The following is a 22,227-nucleotide window of genomic DNA, read 5'->3' as shown; positions in this document are numbered from 1 at the left end:
ATGTTTGTGTGAAGTGGGGATGTGTGGAAGACCCCTCCCCAGTAATGGGCACTGCTGTGAATATTGTGTCCCCCTTCTAACATGACTTGTGCAATTAGGTGCAAAGGTTACTTAATTGCGGTGGTGTCTACACACATCCTGTGTGTATGGCAGGAAGGCAACGGGGTTAGCTAACATCCAGAAAGTATTGTGGCTGCAATCTGCTCATGAGAGCAATGGAATGTCTGAAGTGGGATACATGGAAGATTCCAGTGATTACAAAATTCACAAGGGCTGGAGTCAGATGGGCAGTTTAAGCCGCCCTAGAGATGGCAGGTGAGTGTACAAAAAAAGTTTGTCCGAACACACATCTCCCTGCCGTCCCACTCTCGACTCACTTGGAGCTGGCTTAAAAAGTTACCACCTGCAAACTGGTATCTAGGTGCCTGGGGAGTAGCAAGCAGGGTGCAGGACTGCTCTAGATGCTCCCCCAGGGTGCCCGCAGCCCGTCCATGTTCTGCAGGCACCCATGTTCTGCATCTAGACACTCCTGGGTGCTCCAGTTTCCACCGGCTCACTTCCAGGTTGGCACACTGCCGCCTTGAGCTAGCGGTCTGAACTCAGCCATTGTCAGCCTTGCAAATTAGTTTATAACTTTCTAGCCTAAAGAAATATTTAGTAACATCAGTATATATATGCTAATTTAAAATCACTTTTCTGTTATTGTTTGATATTTGCAGAACTTATGAAACAAAGATTGAAAAACCTATGAGTTCTGAGATTACAAAGCTAAAAGGAAATGGGAAATGTATATTAGGATTTTTTTGTACCCTGATGTAACTTCAGATGAGCCTATAGAAAAAAAACTATGCCCACAATTACATCCCTTTCATTAAGTTATTTTTTTTTCAGAGTCTAGCTAACAAAAGCCAAAACAAAATGAATTTCTTTCAAATCTGCTAGCTATTGGTAATAAACATGCATATCTTCTTTCTTCTCCCCTCTTCCCCAAGAGGATGCTAGAATTCAGGCAGGAGTTCACTCCAAAGACATAATAAGTAATAGAAGCTCTTTAACATTAGCCAAGTGACCTATTTCTTCCTCTTAAGCTTTCTTGAATAGCCCTCAGATATCTTCCATATAAAAACTGGTGCCAGCTTGTTTTAAAGCTAATGCAAATTGCTGATCGGAGCTAACTTTAGATCCTTGTCTATAGGTCAGTTTTAGAGCAAGAAAAAGGTATGCAGAAGTTGATTTTAATAGTGGTGATGATGATGATGTGAGCTCTCTCATGAAACCTCATTCTGGAATAAAATGTCTTTGGTTTCTTAGGTACCACTGGACCTTTGAAGTAGATAAGAGCTTTTCCCAGGGACAAACCAGGCACAAACAGCTGAGCTCTTTGCAAAACAAAGCAAGATGGTGCTAAAAAATCTCCATAATTGTAACCAATTCAGTCAGCACTATGCTGAGTTTATCCAATGGATTTTAAAATTTCTGTTACAGTTACAATTCAATAACATTTATTGGCATGATATCGAACATAACAGGGAACCAATCCATCCATCAAATGGCAGTTTGCAAATACATTAAGCGCCTCCTAGATGATAGATATAAAAAAATTACAACAGTTTCAATTACCAGTTGGGTTCAGAGTTGACAACAGGAAGACAGTATTATATTTGTCGGGATTCGCTGTTTGCTCAAACGGGTCAAGGAGTATGGAGCGCAGGTCAGAGTAAAAAGTACAGTTTAGGAACACATGTTCTAAAGTTTCTATCTCTGGACATGCACAAGTACACAATCTATTAGCATAGGGAGTTTTGTGGAATCTTCCAAGAAGTATGGCAGATGGTAGCACTTTGTTACAAAGAGTTCATTGCGAACAGTGTGCTGCAAACTGGTCATAGTGGGGAATTTCAGATCACCAGTTGCAACCAGGTGGCATGTTAATGCTGAATCTAAAACAAGATGCATGCCTGGAACAATCCTCTGTCTCTCCCTTTCATTAATATATGAATGGGAAAACACTTTTAACAGACTTGTTCGTTATCCTTGTGTTTCATGACCAGTAGTCTCACAGACAAGGGAGTGATCAGATCTATACCTGCTTAGCTTCAACAGTATGGTGACATCATGTGGTCCCAGGGCACTCATTTGGCCCCACAAATGGAAAACCTTACAAAGTTTAATGTCAGCACTAGCAGTTTCATGCTGTCCCCCTCCCCACCATACCCAAATTGGATCATATTCACTGAAATCATATAAGGATGTTCAAGGGTTTTTCTAATCTTTGCCTAATACAGTGCAAATAATGTATTTTCTGGGGAGCTAATTAAGATAAGAATTTACACATCTCCGCCACAGGCTCTCCCGTCACATGTCACACTCAAAGCACAAAAAGAAACAGCATGATTTATTCTCCCTTGCCCTTCTGTTCATGCCTTATTTGATTGGTATCTTTCTTCCATAAAACTAGGATGGTCAGTTTGCACTCTTAGGCGGATTTCCAGACAGATACTAATCAATACTCCCTCTAAGCTGTGGAGTCTTGTGAGCAAAAATTCTATTTTGTGAGCTACTGATGTTAAAGTTGGGAGCTACTGCAGAAATTAGTTTGCTCTGGGACCGTTTTTCCTGAGCTAAGACAAAAAAATGTGTGAGCTGGAGGCTAAAAAACTGTTAGCTAACTCACTAACTCAGCTTAGCGGGAACGCTGGTACCAACTAGACCCAGATCCACTGGCGTGTGCTTTCAGATCATGTCCTGTGACCATGTATTGCAGAACTTAAAACTTCTAACACTGCCATCCTAAGCAGAGCTGCTCAGAATCCTACTCATGTCTATTTAGTGGGGCTTACACCCAGGAAGATGTTTTAAGAAGAAGAAACGTCAGATTTCCCTCAGAATGCAATTTGAAATACACTGCCTGCATGATGAAATCAAAAGCCCCGTAGGTTATCATGAAACAGCATGAGTGAGAATTAGAGGGAAAATAGGATGCATGCAAAGCTCTTCTGTACTGCAGTAGAGCCAGTTTGGTGTAGTGGTTAAGTGTGCGGACTCTTATCTGGGAGAACCAGGTTTGATTCCCCACTCCTCCACTTGCACCTGCTGGAATGGCCTTGGGTCAGCCATAGCTCTGGCAGAGGTTGTCCTTGAAAGGGCAGCTGCTGTGAGAGCACTCTCCAGCCCCACCCACCTCACAGGGTGTCTGTTGTGAGGGGAGAAGACATAGGAGATTGTAAGCCTCTCTGAGTCTCTGATTCAGGGAGAAGGGCGGGATATAAATCTGCAATTCTTCTGCAGTGATACAAGAGTAAGCTGAAACCCGTGGAGAACTTATCTCCAAAGTATTGGTCATTTTTTTTCTCTCCTAGGTGTGGACATTGTCAGCGTCTGCAGCCAACTTGGAACGAACTTGGAGACAAGTACAACAATCTGGAAGATTCACATGTTTATGTTGTGAAAGTGGATTGCACTAAGGATGCTCCACTGTGTTCTGAATTTGGTGTCAGAGGATACCCAACGTAAGTCTAAAACTTACATCTTTCTTCTACTGCTCTTTCCATGGCGACAGATCATGATCGGTAGCTATGTTAGTTGTTTATATCAGCAGAAAAGAGTATCTGAAGAAGTGAGCAGTGACTCACAAAAACTTATACCGTACCACAGATTTTGTTAGTGTTTAAGGTACAACTGGACTTTTATTCTTTTTCCATCAGTTTCTTTTGGGGGTGGGTTCTGGATGATTCTGATGAACTTGATGAAGGTAACTACATTTTATTGTTGTTTAACAGCATCTTAGTAAACAAAGGCTCAGTTTCAACAGGCTCACCTTGCAGAGGTATCATACTGTTGCACTAGATTCAGTTTTATATGTGGCACAGACAGAATTCAGTTTTTCCTCTTGTGAATATGAATTTATGCTAGCAACAGCTAATTCAGCAAGGACATGCTCTTCATTTTTAAAACTCCTCTTAACGTTATATGTTGCTTTAATCAGCCTTGCTCAAATGAATAAAAATAACATTGCATTATAAAATATGCATGATATTTGCTTATTGCCGCTCCTAGATTATAGCAAGAAGTGTAATAAACATGCCCATTTGTTTGCATATGCCAGGATAAGAACAGCTGTGTAATTGCACCAGACTGATGTAACAGTTTTATAGCTAGCAGAAGTGACTGTTCAGTTGCTCCGCTGGGCGGTGATATACAGACCACACCTGATCTGGTACGGCAATTGTCAAGCATTTCCTTCCTTCAGTGCATTTTTCTATTGCTTAGTCAGGAACAAAATGATTAATGAAACCCTGAAAGTTCAAACTATAATTCCAAATATCCATCTATACTTCTTGGCAGGGGCAGCCTGTTAGATGATTCTGTAGAGACAGCTTCTCTCTGCGGACTTCCTCCCTGTTATGGGATTTATATAACCTTAGCCCATCCCAGTGGAACTTGTGTGAGGCTGACAGCTGTTCAGGTTCATATTTACTGTAAATTATCTGACACTTACTGGCAAACTGCAGCTATCAAGGGCTTAACTTGCCATGTATGTCAGTCAGTTTCTGGACCGCTTCCTAGCATTTTTATTCATGTAAGAGTCTTGAGGTTCGTAATATAAAATACAGCGTTCTGTATTCTGCATAACTGGTTTAACAGTCTTAACAGAAGTCATCAGAAAAAGCACAGGGATACATCATCTTAACAATCTGTGATTCTTGAGGCTGTGTGACTCACAGCTACAGGGTTCTCAGCTTATAAAGGGGAGGTATCAGATGGTACAAATGAAAGATTGGTTGTCTCCATTAAAAGAGTGATGCGGAAGTGACCATGGATTGGATCTTGCAATGTCAGTGGAAAGCGGTGAGAGTCTCCCATCTTCCTGGGTTTTCTCTTTCCCCAGCAGCCATTTTTGACTTCAGGAAAGTTTATTCCTGGGGTTATGAGACTTGCATAACTATGAGGGTCAGGAGGCTGAAGGGAGGGGGGGGAGGGAGTAAAATTTGCTCCTCTTGCCTGTTCTGTGAGCAAAGGTCCACAGTTTTCCCCTTTCCCCTCTCCACTCTAGTCTTATGAGCCACATGGTCGAGTCCCTCAGCCCTGAAGTAAACTTTCCCAAAATTGGAAATGGCTGATGGAAGGGAAAAGAAAGCCTGGAAGATCAAGGGGTTTTGCAGTGGATCCAACCCTGTATTCCCTTTGTATGTATTTTGGCAAGAGGTTGTTGGGGGGGGGGGGTTTGGGGGGGGAGGTTGTTTTGTATGCATCATATTTTAGGTAGATCTAGGTGGGCAGCCGTGTTGGTCTAAAGCAGTAGAACAAAGTAGGAGTCAAATATCACCTTTAAGACCAACAAAGTTTTGCTCAGAATGTAAGCTTTCGTATGCGTGCATACTTCTTCAGACAAAGGAATGGGGTACAGGGAGCAGAACTACATATAGTTGGTGGGCAATGGCTAATAATACAAAGTGATACAAGGTTGGAATCCAATGGCAAAATAGTGAAATAAACAAATGGAAAGAACATTTGGCCTGGATAGCATTTGCATGGGAAACCAATAAGAGTAAATAAAAGCCGTCTGTTAATTGCTATATTGCTACAAGGCTAGGTTAAACGAAAGGATGTTTTTCCTAGTATGTTTAAAGTTACATATATGAACTTGCAAGAATGATTAACAGGTGTCTTGACTGGTCAGCATACTTTTGAGAAAGAAATGTACACATCATGTGTTGACCAAACCAAGTCACAGTTCGGACAACATACCAGTTCAGAGAAACAACTTTTAAAGTAGCCTAATGGATCCTATTAGAAATAATTCCTGGTTTTGTTTCTCAGCCAGTAGTGTCTCCACTTCCAAATAGGCTAGTAGCTTTTGGAACAACAAGACAACAGAGATCTTGTCTGCTTGATTCGATAGACCTTGTGTGCTTGTTAGAAACTCTGACCATCCTGTAAACATTTCAGCAAGCAAGACCAGAAATCCTTACTAGCAGGTCAGATTGGAAGACTCACTCTTAATTAATATAAAGTGAAGCAATATAAATGCAGATCCAGTGGTCACAGTGGGTTCATCACCTGTAATGTTGCACATATAGATGTCTTGTAAACTAAATACTGGATCAGCTCTGTCTTGACTCTTCTTCGGTGTGTTCTTTCCTTGTAGTTTTTAAAGCAGCCTTTATATATATATATATATATATATATATATATATATATATATACAGCCCCTTTTAATGTTATCAGTTTAAAAACTGCTCGTGAGCTTTGTTGGGAAAGTATAGTGGTACCGTGACAAACACTAGCCAGTAGGTGCCTTTCTCACACAGCTATTCCTTCAATGTGATAGAAAGTTGAAGAACCAGATTATTTTGGAGCTCAATGCAGGACAGCTGAATGTGTGTATGTTGTCTTAATAGAGACTTATATTCAAATCACCACTTCTACAGTTACAATCTTAAATCTGTCTTTACCTCGAAAGCCCTTTGGAAGTTTACGGAACAATACCAGAAGTCAGAACTTGGAAAGCATAATGCTATGTTATTGAAATTGACGGAACTCTCAAAACTTGGGATTGAAAGACCATTGTGACGAATGTTCTTTGAGTTCTGTCAAAATGCGATAACTGTGATTGTTTTCAGAATGTTTCAAGCTTTTATGACCTTGAACCCATTTGTCTCATTGTCTTCAAATGTTTGCAGTCTAAAATTATTTAGACCAGACCGAGAAACACTGAAGTATCAAGGAGGTAGAGACTTTCAGTCACTGGAAAACTGGATGTTGAAGAATCTAAACGAGGAATCTGTTGTAAGTTAACAGAATGTGCTTTTTCAGGTCGTGGCAGAATTTTTTTGTAATGACAAAAAAGTATTAATAAAGTAGAAATAATTCACAATAAATGCCCACATGTAAGAAAAATCCTTCCATTTCCATTGTAGGGAAATAACTGGTTAATGTGGACAGTGAGACCTTTGTTATTGTCAATCATTTATTTCTGCATTCAGCCCAATACAAACTATCCATGTTATTTGTGGGATAGTAGGGTACACTGAAAGAACCTGGGGCTTCAGCTGCTCTTGATCTGCCTCTTCGTTTCCAACCCTTCCTGTTATAAGAATTGCTCTTGCCGAGTCAACTCCCACAGCCTGGCTGTCTCAGGCATGATAGCATAAGAAGGTGCATTGCTTTATCTATGCTTGTAACATTTTTCCCATAGGAAAAGAAAGTAATTTTTGCCCAAAATACATGAATGATTGAATTCAGTTCTATCAATAGTTTGTTTTCCAGAAACAGACTAAAATGATCATCGCATTTATAGTTACAGTTTATGACTTACAGCATCATTACACTAGTAGAAACTTTGTTATCTGGCACTTAATTATCCAGAATGCTCTGTTAACCAGCATTGCCTAGAGCAGGGGTGGCCAACGGTAGCTCTCCAGATGTTTTTTGCCTACAACTCCCATCAGCCCCAGCCATTGGCAATGCTAGAGGACAACTTCTATCCCCTTGGCCATCCTATCACTTGTCTTTGGGCACCTGCATGCTCCACTCCTGCCTCTCCAGCCATCTTGATGCCTTCCTCCGTTGCTGTTTCTCAAACCATCAGGTCCCAGTGATTGGGCTTCCTCGTCTGCATGGCTTGCTGTATAGGGTGGCTCTGATTTAAGGGGGAGGGAAAGCGTCCCATCAGAGTGTTTTCAGTGGGCTTTGGTCACTGCAAGTTCCTCTGGTAGGAGGCAAGATAGAGTAGCATGAGTACCCAGCACATTTAAATAATCAGCTGCTGCCAATCCCTGTGAGTGTCAGTTAACAAAGCTTTTATAATATATAACCAACTCTTCTCTTTGTTATGTAAGCCTAATCTTGTATTCTCTCAATGTGATTTTTTTTAAAAAATAGAAGCAAGAATCTGAATCAGAGCCTCCAAAAGACCCAGAATCAAAGCACGGATTGTACGAGCTCTCAACAGCTAATTTCAAAACACATATAGCAGAAGGTAGTTACTTAATAATGTGCACTTTAGTACTAACTCTAGTAATTCTAGGACACACAGAGCTTTGGTGTGGCCCAAACAACAAGTGCATTGGGCTCAGATCTAAAGGGATTCTAGTTCTTCCAGGGACTCATTGTATGGTCCTGGAAAGTTGGTGACTCTTGGCCTGTGGAGGAATGGTTGATAGATTTTTATTAAAAGATTAAAAGCATTAGCATGATAATCATTCTGTAAATGTCCCTTGCCAGCAGCCTTAGGAGAAAAGGAAAATTGCCTCATGCTGCCTAAAGGATAATAATGAGCACCAAACAGATTCGTTGGGGAAGGTGTTTCATAATTGGTAATAGTATCTTACCTGTCAGAGTTGTGCAAAGTATATAATGAAGACTAAAGTCCTTTGAAATGAAAATGTTGAAATTTTAAAATATAGAATTTACATTTTTATAAAAATTTATCTTGCAATGATATAATACCTCATTATGTTTGCAAAGTACTGCTAGTGTGCTTTGTTTCCAGCTGTTAGAGTGTATTTGAAGATAACAGTAATGAGGTGCTACAGAAATACCTTTTATATATATTTTAATTTTTTTTATTTATTAGATTTATATCCCACCCTCCCTGATGGAGCAGGCTCAGGGCGGCTAATATATATTAGGGTGTTCAGAGTACTTCTTAATTACACGCTTAGCAATTTTTACAACAACCCATTAAGGTTGGACACTGTAATTATTCCTGTATTGCAGACTAAGATGGGAAAGGAAATTGAAGGAAAGTGACTTGCCTAAGGCTGTTTTTTTATGTATGCATTTTTTTTCTTTTAAAGGCAGTCACTTTATCAAATTCTTTGCCCCGTGGTGTGGCCACTGCAAGGCATTGGCTCCAACATGGGAGCAGCTGGCTCTGTTCCTTGAAAATTCTGAGACTGTCAAGATTGGCAAGGTAAGTTTGATTGACCCAGGTAGCTATGTCTTGTCATATGGAGGACGCATTATTTGCAAAAGCCTCATTAACCACACTTAACTGCTGGATCTGTGCTTTCTTATGACCAATCTTTGTAGCTTCACTTTAGAATTCCCTGGTGCCTTGCTGTATTTTAGGGAAAAAATAGGCTATGAAAGCAGGACACTGAATACTTTGATTTTGGGAAGTGCTTCCTAAAGAACAGAAATATCAACAGAAGCACATAATCTGAAACATTAAGTACTTTAGATTTCCAAACATAAACTCTTTGAACACAGAATTTCTATGATCAAACAGTGACAGTTTTGCAAATTAGATACCAGACCCTGATCTTTGATAGTAGAAATTACAAGTGGTGAACACTTCTGTAATAATGTCCTGATTCTAAAATCAGCGAGAGAGTAAAGTTGGGGGAAAGATTCCCATGCCACAAGCTAATTACAGACCTCTTGTTCTGAATTGTGTCATTTTATTATCAGTCCATAGCATCCTGACTAGAGTTCTGTAGCACCCCTCTTTGTGTAGTGTGTGTGAATATAGTATACCATTGAAAGATGGTGCAGTAAAACAAATTATGCTCAGGTGGCAGTGTGCTTAGCCTTAAACTGTGGAAAATGAAAAAACTGTTATATGCAAAATGTGTGTAAGGAACCCACATTCGGTGGAAAGGCTTCTCTTTTAATAATAATAATAATAATAATAAATTTATTTTTATATCCCGCCCTCCCCCGCCAAAGGCGGGCTCAAGGCGGCTTTTATGGTTCATTAACATTTTCTTATTCCTTTCTACAGTGTGATGGTTAATCTTGTATTTCCAGTTTCAAGTTCTTTCTTTCCTGCTTTGGTTTTGAAATTCATTATGTTTGTCTCTTTGCTCCTTTTCATTAAAGAATAAGTGTGATGGTCATTGTATTTATCCTTTTCTGAATGAGTCTTGATTTCCATTTCTTCTTTTGTTCCCACTCATGCCTGTTTAAATATCCATATTAATGCATATTCTGAGTTTTCTGTTTAGTATTTTCTTTCTCTTTCAGATTTTTTTTCTGTCTTTTGTCTTCCTGTACTCTAATTTGCCTAGTCACACATTACTATTTCTGTAATTGTGATTCTGTTTATTTTCTGCTTTACAGCACTCTCTTCTTTGCTTTAAACTTTTCTGCTCAGTGTTTAGAGTTTCCAAAGGTTTTTAATTCTGTAGAAAGACTGATCAGTTCTCAGCTTCTCTTTTTTAATCATGTATGTCATAACCTCTGATTTGGCTGTTGCATCTAGTTCTGCACCCTCCCGTAATTTCAACGTTGTCACTCCTGTTTCCTTCAGTTTTCTGTATTTTCACTCCTCCCCACCCTTGATTGTCTCCCTTCTTTTGCTATTTTATTCCTGTGTCAGGAATATATATTCCTTTGCGTTGTGAACATCTTTGGCATAAATCCAACACAGTTCACATAAAATTAATGCTTTCAACCTGTTCATCTGCTTTAGTCCTTCTACTTCTGTACCCATAAACATTTTTCCTTGATCTTTTTTGTCCATTTTCTTCTTGTGATATTGCTTTCTGTCTTTTGGGTCCGTTTTTCATAATGTTTCTCTGTTCTTTCTCTTATCATCTACCTTTAACTTTTTTTCCAATTTGTTCTGGAATTATCCCTTTGCACTTTATACATCCTGTTGGTCCCCCAGTTCTGAAAAAGATCTACTCTGATATTCTGCCCTGGGAACCCTGATCAGGTGGGAAGGCTTTATAAAAATAAATAAATATTCTTCAGCCATTGTCCGATTTCTGGTTTTTTAGGTTCCAAAATACTTAAAAGACTTCTCTGTTCCCAGTTCCTTGGCTTGCTTTCTTCCTGTTTCTTTTATGGCATTTGGCTACGACTCGTTAGCCATACTCTCAACCTTTTTTTGCTAAATTTTCTTTTGTTCCATTTTAATCATGTTCCATTTTTATTATTTGGATCATTCTAGATTTCTGCTGACAAACATTTCCATCAGCAGAATACAGCCTCCTTAAAATGGTGTTCCTAGGGGATGGGACCCCCAAGGTACATCATGAGGGCAGAGTCAGAGATGTGCAGCAATATTAATGTAAACCACCCTTTCTTCCATCAGCAGAAATAATCCATAGGATCCTTCCCATTATGTTTTTTGTTATTGGCTTCCACTGATGTTGCTATTCCTTTCCTTTCTTCTATTAAAAGCTCCATGATAACATTGCTCTTGAGCAAGGATAGTTCTTATTAATCACTTATCACTCACTAGAGAAGAGGAGTAGAAAAAAAATTGCAACTGTTAGGCTGCTAAGAGACGGCTGGCTCAGGGCGACATCAAGCCCACCCAGAAGTGAGCCGGCCAGAAAAGGAGTGCCCAGGAGCGTCCCGACAGTCTGCAGAAGAGGGACAGGCTGCCTCCTGAGAGGCAGGTCGTTTTAAAGTAACAGCTCTTTAGAGTCTTGAAAATACAGTTGTTTATTTATATAATCAGTACCCCTCTCAGGTACTGACTCCAAAAATGTAAAATTGAGAAGCAGTTTACATTCTTCAGTTATTTGGCCAGGCTTAGGGGCATATTCTGCTCTATTCCTCCTTTTCTGGGATAAAATCTCCAAATTTGTTAATAGAGATGTCCTCCTTTTCTGATGGTGTGACTGTACAGGAAACACCTGGTATCTTTTAAGATACTTCTGCATAGAAAATAATCAATATTGGTATCTGGGGGGTGGGATAGAAATGGAGCCTATCACCCCTTAAAAGACCTGGGATATGCTTCACAAGTCAATAGAAGGTGGGTGTTTATGTAACAGATAAGAATGAAGTTCTCTAGCAACCCATTCACTCATCCAATTTATCATCTGCCCATTGTAGGGGAGGGTGTTTAACACTATTTTATTATGTTCAAGTGTCAAAGAATGTGAAAGCGGATCCAAATTTGATTCAAATTTCAAATTACATTCCCGTCGCTTTTTCTATTTTGGACACCCCACCTTTCCCTTCTTGCCCCTAGGCTGATATAACATTTCATCTCTCTGTTTATATAACTTTTGTGTTCTCATTGGCAAAGTAGATAGTACTGCTGCCTTCACTTCTATACTCTTGCTTTCCTTATTTTCCTTATCTCTTTTACGATAAAATCTTCTGTTTTCTCAACGTATCTAATTTTTCAACATTTCCCTCCACAGTATCAGAAATTAAAAGTGTCTGAGTTGCCAACATTTCCAAATCTGTTTGTTGTTTTTTCCATTCTTTCCCCCCAAAAAAAGTTCCTTTAAAATGGCTATGTGGGATGGAAAACGGAAAGAGGGCATCTGAAGAAATATTTACAGGACTTGGGGCGGGGGGGGAGGGCGGCGTGGTCATATCTCAATTTGTGAAAAAGGCAGATCTATTGGAAGTTTTTATGGCAAAAAATTCCTCCATCTTAATTTGCTTAGAGGCGGGTACATTTTCATTAGTATCTCACAACCTTTTCCTCCCCATTATTTTATATATCCCCATTGTATATGTCACTTACTGTGGTAAGGCTTAATCAATTTTAACTAGATAGCTAAAATCAATTTAAAAGAGGATTTTTTAGCTACTTCATCTATAATTAATTATTTTTCCCCCTAACTTATACTAATTTTATATAATTTATCTAATTTATTATATAACACAAATCCATTTACAAGTATCTAAAATGTCTAAGGTAAATATAAAAAGTTCCGTTTCACCTTAGCATTTGAACTATTAAAAATCTTAAAAACAGCACCTCTAGAGTCTTAAGAGCCCTAACTGAAAACACCTTGAAAGGGTTATGAGGGTTAAATTTGAATGAGGCAAATGAAAACAAGGAGCAGAACTATAGAGCCAAGACAAAGCAAAGAACAAAACTGAACAACTGAAACAAAAGTAAAACAGACTCTAGCTTCTCAAATTAAATACTTTTCAAATTAACTTAACCAATTCCCTCTTTCTCTACTCGGGTTTCTCATCACTCTGCCACACCCTACCAAGACAAAGGGGAGAGAGATTTCTGTAGTAAATTCTACATTAAATGCTTAGCTCATAGGTGAGGAGTGCAAAACAGCTTTATCCACTCACCCACCCACTGACTTCGTAATCACCTCTCAAGAAGCGGATGGTTACAACATTCCCTCAGCATCAAGCTTGCTCTGAAAGGATTTTGGGGAGTCACTGCAACAAACTCCTATTATTGCCTCCCTTAGTAATATAAATGCCAGCCAGCTGAGCTAGCAGACAGATATGATAGAATTAACAATGAAACTATACACTTTGCAAAGCAGAGCATAGCCACAGTGTCGTTCTTGGCTAAGCCAGAACCAGAAGTCCCAGTGGCTGGTCTTATCTCTAGTAGGTACTATTCTTTCCAAGGATAAGGACAACACCCTCAAAAATTCCAGTGGTAGGAAGAACGAGTTTTCTCTCAAGACCATGAAACCTCAATCCTCATGTTGCAGGAAGAAGTTTAAGGCCCTTTCATCAAGCAACACAGGTTCTTCTCTCAACATGGTCTAGAGCAGGACCTCTGGCCTCTCTCTGGCAACATGTGGATGCCCTGTCTTTGGATCTCAGGCTGACAGGAGGCCAACCCATCTGTAGACACAGCCACATCAAGTGTTTCCTCAAAGGAACATCTCATGTTTAAACATACATTCCTTGTGTGGGTCTGTTGGAACTCAGTCCTAAAATGGCTGACTGACTCCATCTTAGAAATAGTAAATGTTGTTTCTGCAATGTCATGCTGAGTCATGCTGCATCATGGCCCAGCTGTTACCTGTTACTGAGGTAAGGTGGAATGACCTCACCTGTAATTAGGCTTTGTGCTGACTCACAGAGCTGATGCAACCTCTGGTGAGCTTGCATGATTGGTACGTGTATTTAGGGAAGCTCAGTGAGCTTGCTCTGTCTGCCTGTAAGGATTGTGGGTACTGTGAGACTCACCGTCCGGGTGGCAGCGAACACTGCTTGTGTTGATCCTGTGCTACTGTGCTTGGATCGTGCTGTGTATACTTACTAGTGTATACTGTTATCTACTGAAGTGTGTACTGATTACTGTGTATGACCTTGGCCTGGCAACGACTCTGAATATTGGATACTGTCCTGGTAAATATATTCTACCATTGCATACAGTTGTCTCTCTTGTCTATTAATTCCTGTGTTTGCCTGTCCCTCTCCTTCAGTGTTTTCTGCTGCGTGCAAATTCTCTAACAGGGTCCACCATACAGTGCTCAGAGTTTATCGGGTTTTATAACTCTATGCTCTCTAAAAGCAGGAGTCAAGTTGCACCTTTAAGACCAACAGAGTTTTATTCAGAATATAAGCTTCTGTGTGCTAGAAGCACACTTCATCAGATGAAGTCATCTGATGAAATGTGTTTCTAGCACACAGAAGCTTCCATTCTGAATAAAACTTTGTTGGTCTTAAAGGTGAAACTTGACTCCTGCTTTGTTCTCCTGCTTCAGACCAACACGGCTGCCCACCTGGATCTATCTATACTCTTTCAGTTAGGAAGAGCCTATTTCCAGGACTCTGTGACCCTGTGCACAGACCCTTCCATCATGCTGAAGGTAAACTCCATGCTCCACAAAGACAAAGAGATCTATCTCCCCTTTTTCTGAACTTATCCAAGTCATCTAAAGAATGAGACTGGTGCAGACTAGATCTCGAGAGAACACCATGTTATCTAGTGTACAGCTACCTCCAGAAAGTCAGACTGTTTCCTTCTTCCAGCATATTATGGGAAAGAAGGTATCTAAGCTGACTATAGCCAGGTGAATCAAGGCCTGCATCTTCCTGACCTACAGGATCCAGCACCTACCAGCACTTTTGGGAGTCACTGCACATTCCATCAAGGGGGCAGCAAGTAGCTCAACAGCCCTTTCCACTAACATATTTATGGAAGAAATGTTTGCTTCAGCTGAAGCCCTTTCAGCAGAGGAATTTTCCAACAGGAGGTTCTCCACTGATTTCTCCCCCTCTTGAATATCCTACCTGGGCTCCTTCAGCTTTTCGACATCCCAGTTATTAAGAATATCTTCCTCCCAGGGCTTTTTTTGCAGCAGGAGCTCTTTTGCATATTAGGCCACACACCCCTGATGTAACTTATCCTCCTGGAGCTTACAGTAGGCTGCACTAAGAGCCCTGTAAGCTCTTGGAGGATTGGCTACATCAGAGGTGTGTGGCCTAATATGCAAAGGAGTTCCTGCTACAAAAAAGGCCCTGCTTCCTCCGTTAATTGAAAACAAAATGTTGGACTTACCATGAGGGTTTCTTCTTATCAGTGGATTGGGAAGTATCCTTTTCTGATTTCAGTGGTGGTTGCAGAATTGGTGGGGAACTCTGTTTTTCCTATTGGGATAAAGACCTTTTTCTCAAAGACACTGTCCATTAGCAGTTTCTACATGGAGGTGGACCTGTCCTTCCTTGGAAGGTTGGCAAGACAAGAGTAGGGTTCCAAATCCGAAGAATGAAGGAAGCTTTCCAAAACTCATTTTCATAAGCCCTGCCCACAGCGCAAGGAGGAGGCATAACCCAGTATTAAGGATATCTTCCAGTCCAGTGATGAGAAGAAACCTTCACATTGTGTCCATTGTGTGATTCGGTGATCACAGTCAAATTGAAACAAATGTTACTACAGTCTCTTACTTTGCACTTGAGAATGATTTCAATTATCCTGTAATTTAGGTGGACTGCACGCAAAATTCTGAAATCTGCACGACATACCAAGTGCGAGGCTATCCAACCCTTCTTTGGTTCAAAGATGGAGAAAAGGTGAGAGATTAGAACTTCCACATTCTTTATGTAGCAGATTTGACTTTTAATACAAGACTTCTGTTATTTAAGCATGTACTCCACTTTCCTTCCACATTTGGGGGCTCAAAGGTGCTTACATAATAAATGCAAAAGTACAGTTTAAATATAGGCATATAGAGCACTGTTCTCCAAAACCCGGGGCTGGTTGTAGTTTTACTAAGTTTGGCTTATTCAGGATCAGAAGTGATCTAAAGGCCCTTTGGTCTATACCAAAGACTTATGCCTCTGACCACCCTACCCAGGCCAAGTACCTGCAATAGAGGAAGAACAGATTTCATTCAGCTGATAAAAAGATGTTATCAGTCTTTCTCCCAGGCCCAGTTCTGTAACTGTGGAAAATCTGATCCTCTAGTTGATGTTTTAAGTAACCATTTGTTTCTGGGTAAGGTGACTGAGGCAGTGGTGGCAGAGGAGCTCCATAGTTTCATAGTTTCTTTCAAGCCTCGATCTGTTCCAGTCTGGCTTCCTCCCCAGCCATGGAATGGAGACAGCACTGGTCACCCTCATGGATGATCTTCACAAATATCTGGACTGCTGCTATTGCTTTACTTGACAGCAGCGTTTGATATGGTTGACCATGATCTGTTGACCCACTGCATTACCAATATAGGAGTTCCTGGGATGGCCTTAAAGTGACTTACCTCATTCCCCCAAGGTTGGAGACAAATGGTAGCCCTAGGAGAGAGAGTGTCACCACCATAACCCTGGTGTTACCCCAGTTTCACAAAGAGTTGCTGAAAAGCTATTGTGCTCCATTCAGACTAAAATCACAGCACCAGTTCAGTGTAGCACTGAATGCTTGAGGATCATACTCTTCACAGAAGAATGTCAATGAGGATCATGTAGGAGAGTAGTCATCCATTCCATGGAACATGCAGTTCATTTTATAAGGCTCACCTGATTCTTGGCTCATCAAGTCTACCTCCACCACAATCCGCAAAAATGCCTTCTTTCTGCTGCTATAGCCAAAATATTGCCCCTTATAATATTGTGCCATAGCTATCTGCCTGGATTTAAGATGACCTTAGTCGTTAACTTTTGTTCCAGTGTGATTTGTTCTGACACAGCTTGTCTTGGGACAGCATTCTGAATGTGCTTGCATTTTTAATTATATATGCTATTTACTTACTTACTTATTTTGTGTATACCCTGCTTTTCTACAATCAAAGCAGCTTACATTGTTCTCTTTGCTTTCATTTTATCCTAACAACAACCTTATGAGATAAAGTAGGCTAAAGGTGTGTGACTGACCCAAGGTCACCCAGCAAGCCTCCATGTCAGAGTAGGGATTCCATGTCAGAGTAGATCTTCAGGATCCTAGCCCAACACCATAACCATCAGAAGTCCTAAACTGTGGAAGTAAGTGAATCAAGCTAGAACATAAGAAGAGTCATACTGGGTCAGACCAAAGGCCCATCAAGTCCAGCACTCTGCTCACACAGTGGCCAACCAGCTGCCTCTAGGAGGCCCGTAAGCAAGATGACTGTAACCATTGTTCCCTCTAAGCTGAGTTAGTGTGAGCTGGCTCACAGATTTTTGTCTTAGCTCAGGGAAAATGGCCCCGGAGCAAACTACCGTAATTTATGCAGTAGCTCACAAAGTAGAATTTTTGCTCACAAGACTCTTCAGCTTAGAGGGAATATTGACTGTAACCATTAGTAAATTTGTAAAGAGGCTATAAATCAGTTTTAATTAATACTGTAAATCAGTATTCTGCAACTGTTTTGCAGAATTATTTTTGTATGGGAAAACTTCCAGGAAACAGTTCCTGAATTAATAACGTCCATGATCTGTCTGCAGGCTGACCAGTACAAAGGAAAGAGAGACTTGGATTCCTTGAAGGAATATGTGGATTCCCAGCTGAAAGATCCCGAAGAAGATTCAGGTGATGCGAAGCCTACTGAGGCACCACTACCCCGAGAAATAATTCCTGAGGGAGAGGTGGGGGTCTGAATTTTTATTTAAATAAATTTCTTAAGAGTAAAAATTATTCTAGTGATTGGGGTGCCACAGCTCCACCTCAGCTGTGGCTGTGGATATCCCTTTGAGCATTCAGTGAAATAATTAATTCACGATTGCTTTGTTTTCATGCTATCCTTCAGATGCTTTTCCAAACAAAACGGTTCTTAGTTATTCAGCCCTTTCTGCAAAGTAACTTTATTTAGATGGTTAAATACTGAGTGATCGTTTCTCGTCATGTGGTACAGCCATTTCCTGCTGTCTCCTCACTCCGTTACGACCCTTGTGACATCACTCTGTGTTGCCGGGGCAAACAATAGTCACACAGTATTGTCTATCCTGAATAGTCTCACAGCCTGGAGACACAGAAGAAATGGACAGGAAAGATATCATAAACCAGGAGGTGCTGAAGGATCAAGATATATGTAGAGGAAGAGAACTGTTCATTGCACCTGCATTGTTCATATTCTGGATTTTTAAGGGGTGTAGTACAGATTGCCACAGAAATGGCTGTGACACACGAATTGATCATAGTTGCACGTTTCTTTGGGATACAGCTTTTCACATCTGATCTTACTTTTGCCTGATGATCATGTGATCCGCTTGGGGTGGTACATGCAGAGAATCAAATTTATCCCTGCAGATTGCCATTCTGCATGTGTTAAAAGGATGCATAGTGTTCAAAAAATCCTCTCCATTTGCCATTTGGGGATTGTGGAGCAGTCATCTCCTGTGAGCACCTCTCTCCCTAACACATGCCAGGTGATCAGTACCAGTCATCTATTTCGCAGATGATTGGTACTGATCTTCAGATCACAAAACCTTTTGCCTCTTACTTGATCTATTGAATAGGGAAGATCTTCTGAGTTTTGATGCATTGTAAGTCTAATAGATGGAAAGTTTGGGTTTAGGAAATAAGTGCCCATGTAAAACCATAAGATATAAAATAGTGGTCCTATAATTTTGGGCCATTTCTGTACTTTTTCCTTCTAAAGGTTTCATTTTATCTTGCTTTAGTAGTAAAAGCAGAAGTTAATGAGTAGCAAGGTTTACTATGAAATTGTTAGCTGAATTGTTCCTTAAAATGCGGGTGCAACTGGCACATGCCCAGGAAGTTCAGATTAATGGCAAATGGAAATCTTTCAAAACAGTTGTAATGAAAAAATTGTAATTTTGGTAGTGTTTCATCTTCGATAGGATTTTGCTAGTGAATGTAGTTAAAATAATTATGCTGGATATAGGTTATCATTCCTTGGGAGCTGGGCCAGCAGGGAGTAAATTCCACACTCACTATGAACAGAGGTCGCTGTGGGCAGGATTTGGCCAGTTATTGCTAGAGAGAAAGGGTCATGAGATGGAGGTGGGTTCGCGTTGGATTGCATTTTATGTCTCCACATTTAGGTCTAATATAGTGGGCCAGGTTTGCTTATTGACATTAATATATTGGCACTGTCTTCATGTCTGAAAACTGCACAGTTGGGTCAGGAAGAAAGGTTTCATTACACCTGTAACAGTCGAGAATGGGCATATAGCTGAGCCTGTGCATACAGAACCTTACAAAACGCTGTTGTTTTAGTAGTTTTAAAGGAACAAAGATTTGGGTTCACTGCTGAGAAGTGCTGAAGGAACGAGCTGCTTGGTGTTGTGGTTTGACTGTGATCCCTTTCTTTGGCCAGGCCAAGGTCCTTTCTCTCTCTGAAGATGACTTTGAGAAAGAGGTTTCCAAAGGGATCACCTTCATCAAATTCTATGCTCCATGGTAAGCAAAACAAAATTTTGGGGGATTACTGGTATTTAGCACTCTATGTTCCCTCTTTCGTTGCAATGCTTGTTTTACCTACTTTAGTCTTTTGAGTCTAACTGTGCACTCAATATCTCTTTACAGCCTTTACCCATAAGTAAATATTAATCTCACCTGGTAATAGTTGTTCCCTGTCATCATGTCATGCTGAGATGAGCTGAAGCTACTCCTGGCAAACTCTTAACTTGGTTGCAACACATTACTTGTGGCTGCAATGTAGTGATTGGCCTGGCTGCATTACATTTAGTTCTTTCAATAACTTAATAAAAAAGGTAAGGGTAGTTCCCTGTGCAAGCACCAGTCGTTTCCAACTCTGGGGTGACGTTGCATCACGTCGTTTTTACGGGGTGGTTTGCCATTGCCTTCCCCAAAAGGTAGTTCCCTGTGCAAGCACCAGTTGTTTCCAACTCTGGGGTGACATTGCATCATGACATTTTCACGGCAGACTTTTTTACAGGGTGGTTTGCCGTTGCTTTCCTCAGTCATCTACACTTCCTCCCCAGCAAGCTGAGTATTCATTTTACCGACTTCGGAAGGCTGAGTCAACCTTGAGCCGGCTACCTGAACCCAGCTTCCACCTGGATCAAACTCAGGTTGTGAGCAGAGAGTTCGGATTGCAGTACTGCAGCTTTACCACTCTACACCACAGAGCTCTTTAGTTTGTTGTTAATTGCTGCTAACATTTGGTGTGAACAATGGATTGGCCCAGCATGGTAGTTGCTTCGAGGACAGGATTACGGTATCGTTTTTTCAGCAGACTCAGATTTGCCAGATTAAGGGTTACTTTGTATGTTACCTTTCTTACTTTGAGAAAGATTCCATAGTACAACGAACACACATTGGTTTGGTCGGGATATTTTCCTCAGTGTATGGATTAGGCGTTACTTGTATGCTTTGTGCATGTGTACTGCAGTGGAGAACTGGATCCAGGGTACAAAAGGTAGTCTGTGAAACAGCTCCAAGAGTCACAAATGGGGGCATGAGAATTCTCTTGGGAATGTCTCTCTGACACGTTTCTGCTGATCCTCATCTGATAACTGAAACCTTTATTAGGCATTTGTTCGTCAGAATCCAGATAATAGGAAGGAGGAGGCAAATTATACAATTATATTATAAAAGAAAATGCCATTTAAAACTATAAACATCTAAATTTAGTATAAAAGCAAGGAAGTCTAAAAAAGATCTTGTCAATACTACTTTGTTCCTTCCCTGAGCCAATAAATCCATCCTACTCAGTTTGATTATTGCCCATCAGCGAAAATGATCCTCATTTGGTTACTGGGAGAATTATATCCACTGTATTCATAGGATGGTGAACAAAAGTGCCCTTTAGTCAGCTGTGTATTCTTTGGTAAATGAAACTTGTCCTTTGGAGGGGGAAAAAACCCCTGTAGCAAGCACAGTGTCATCCATAGGCTTACAGAAAATCCCAGAACATTGCTTCCTAAAACACTGCGCTGACATTTTTATCTCATGGCTGAAATTAAACTATATAAATCCCAAGAACAACATGCTGTAAATTGCAGATCTGCCTGTAGTAATACTACAAATTTTGGGAGCTGTTTGTGCTATGTGGTAGTACAGAAAGTAGATCGCATTTGAATTTGAGGCATCAAATGCGAGAGCAGAGAGAGCATACAGCTGCATAACCCATACTCTGAGACACGGAGCTGGTTCACATGTTCACTTTAACCACTGATTTCTTATCATTTGAGAAAACACACCGCTGAATATACGAACATGCTTGCATGAAGAACTTTGGTTTGGCTTCATTTAGCTGCATGCAGTTAGCAGTCGACACATGAGAAGTCCTGATGCATTGTTTCCTTGAAGTCTGCCACAGCAGCTCTAAGTGCCAACCGGGACAGATAACATTAGAAGGAGTTATGCCAGTATTTATCTACCGAGGGTGAGGTTACATATGAAAGCAACAGAGTAGTTGTAGAATTCTTCAAGCAAACTTTTAGAGCAGATCTGTGCTCCAAATATAACTTCCATTTTCTCCGGGCTTTGTTCTAAAAAAGGGCACGCCACGATGCTAAATATCCAGAAGTGAGGGCTGTGTTAAAGGATACTCTAAATGCCACCCAACCAATTCCCTCTTTTTGGCAGCAGTTATTTCCACGAAAAGCTGCAGTTTAGACTAATGTTTACTGCACAAATACCTGGAATCCTATTCCTGGCTACCAAAATTACGTACACAATTTTAGATCATTGTATACAAATTGACCTTTTTCTCTTCCATGTCAACTGTTTTATGTTTGTCTAAGTAGCCACTAGTGTGCTGAGGTCTAGTTTTGCCCTTTACTGTGTTTTAAGTAAATATTAACATCAGGCTGCATGACAAGCAAAAAACCCCATCTCATCTTAGTAGTTTTCTGTATCAGATGCCCTTCTAATGTTCACTATGAAGGCTTTAAGATATTTGTCATCTTAGTTTTTTTTGGTGGGGAATAGATTATTTTTTACCACTTTTATTACAATGCCCTGAATCAAGCCCTGCAGTATTCTGCTATATGCAAGCCCAGTCTAGGACCTGACTTACATAATTTCTGTATTGCTTAATGTGTCGTGGTAATACTTAATGCTGTGCTGCAGGTTCTTTCTGGTGGTTACAGACTTCAGATATCCTAATGAATTGGTTATTGATTGTCCCATTTTGTTGATTGTATTGACTCATTCTATGTAATCCACCTTGAGTCCCTGTGAGAAAGGAGTCG

At 40.4% G+C, this 22,227-nt stretch overlaps 1 protein-coding gene across 1 annotated transcript in view; it reads left to right on the top strand.

Moving 5' to 3' along the window:
* The window catches only part of TXNDC5 (thioredoxin domain containing 5), a 29,184-nt gene that overhangs the window by 1,698 nt on the left and 5,259 nt on the right, over nucleotides 1–22,227 (top strand). The window contains exons 2-8 of the mRNA XM_060244197.1: nucleotides 3,360–3,509; nucleotides 6,684–6,789; nucleotides 7,885–7,981; nucleotides 8,802–8,917; nucleotides 15,619–15,705; nucleotides 17,548–17,688; nucleotides 19,383–19,465. Of these exons, the coding sequence (XP_060100180.1) occupies nucleotides 3,360–3,509; nucleotides 6,684–6,789; nucleotides 7,885–7,981; nucleotides 8,802–8,917; nucleotides 15,619–15,705; nucleotides 17,548–17,688; nucleotides 19,383–19,465 (780 nt within the window). The remainder of the gene's footprint in view (nucleotides 1–3,359; nucleotides 3,510–6,683; nucleotides 6,790–7,884; nucleotides 7,982–8,801; nucleotides 8,918–15,618; nucleotides 15,706–17,547; nucleotides 17,689–19,382; nucleotides 19,466–22,227) is intronic.

Source organism: Heteronotia binoei, chromosome 7 (genome assembly GCF_032191835.1).
Source record: "Heteronotia binoei isolate CCM8104 ecotype False Entrance Well chromosome 7, APGP_CSIRO_Hbin_v1, whole genome shotgun sequence".
In the NCBI taxonomy this organism is placed as follows: Eukaryota; Metazoa; Chordata; class Lepidosauria; order Squamata; family Gekkonidae; genus Heteronotia; species Heteronotia binoei.
Note: the sequence above shows the minus strand (reverse complement) of the source record. Positions and strands in the feature narration are given on the sequence as shown.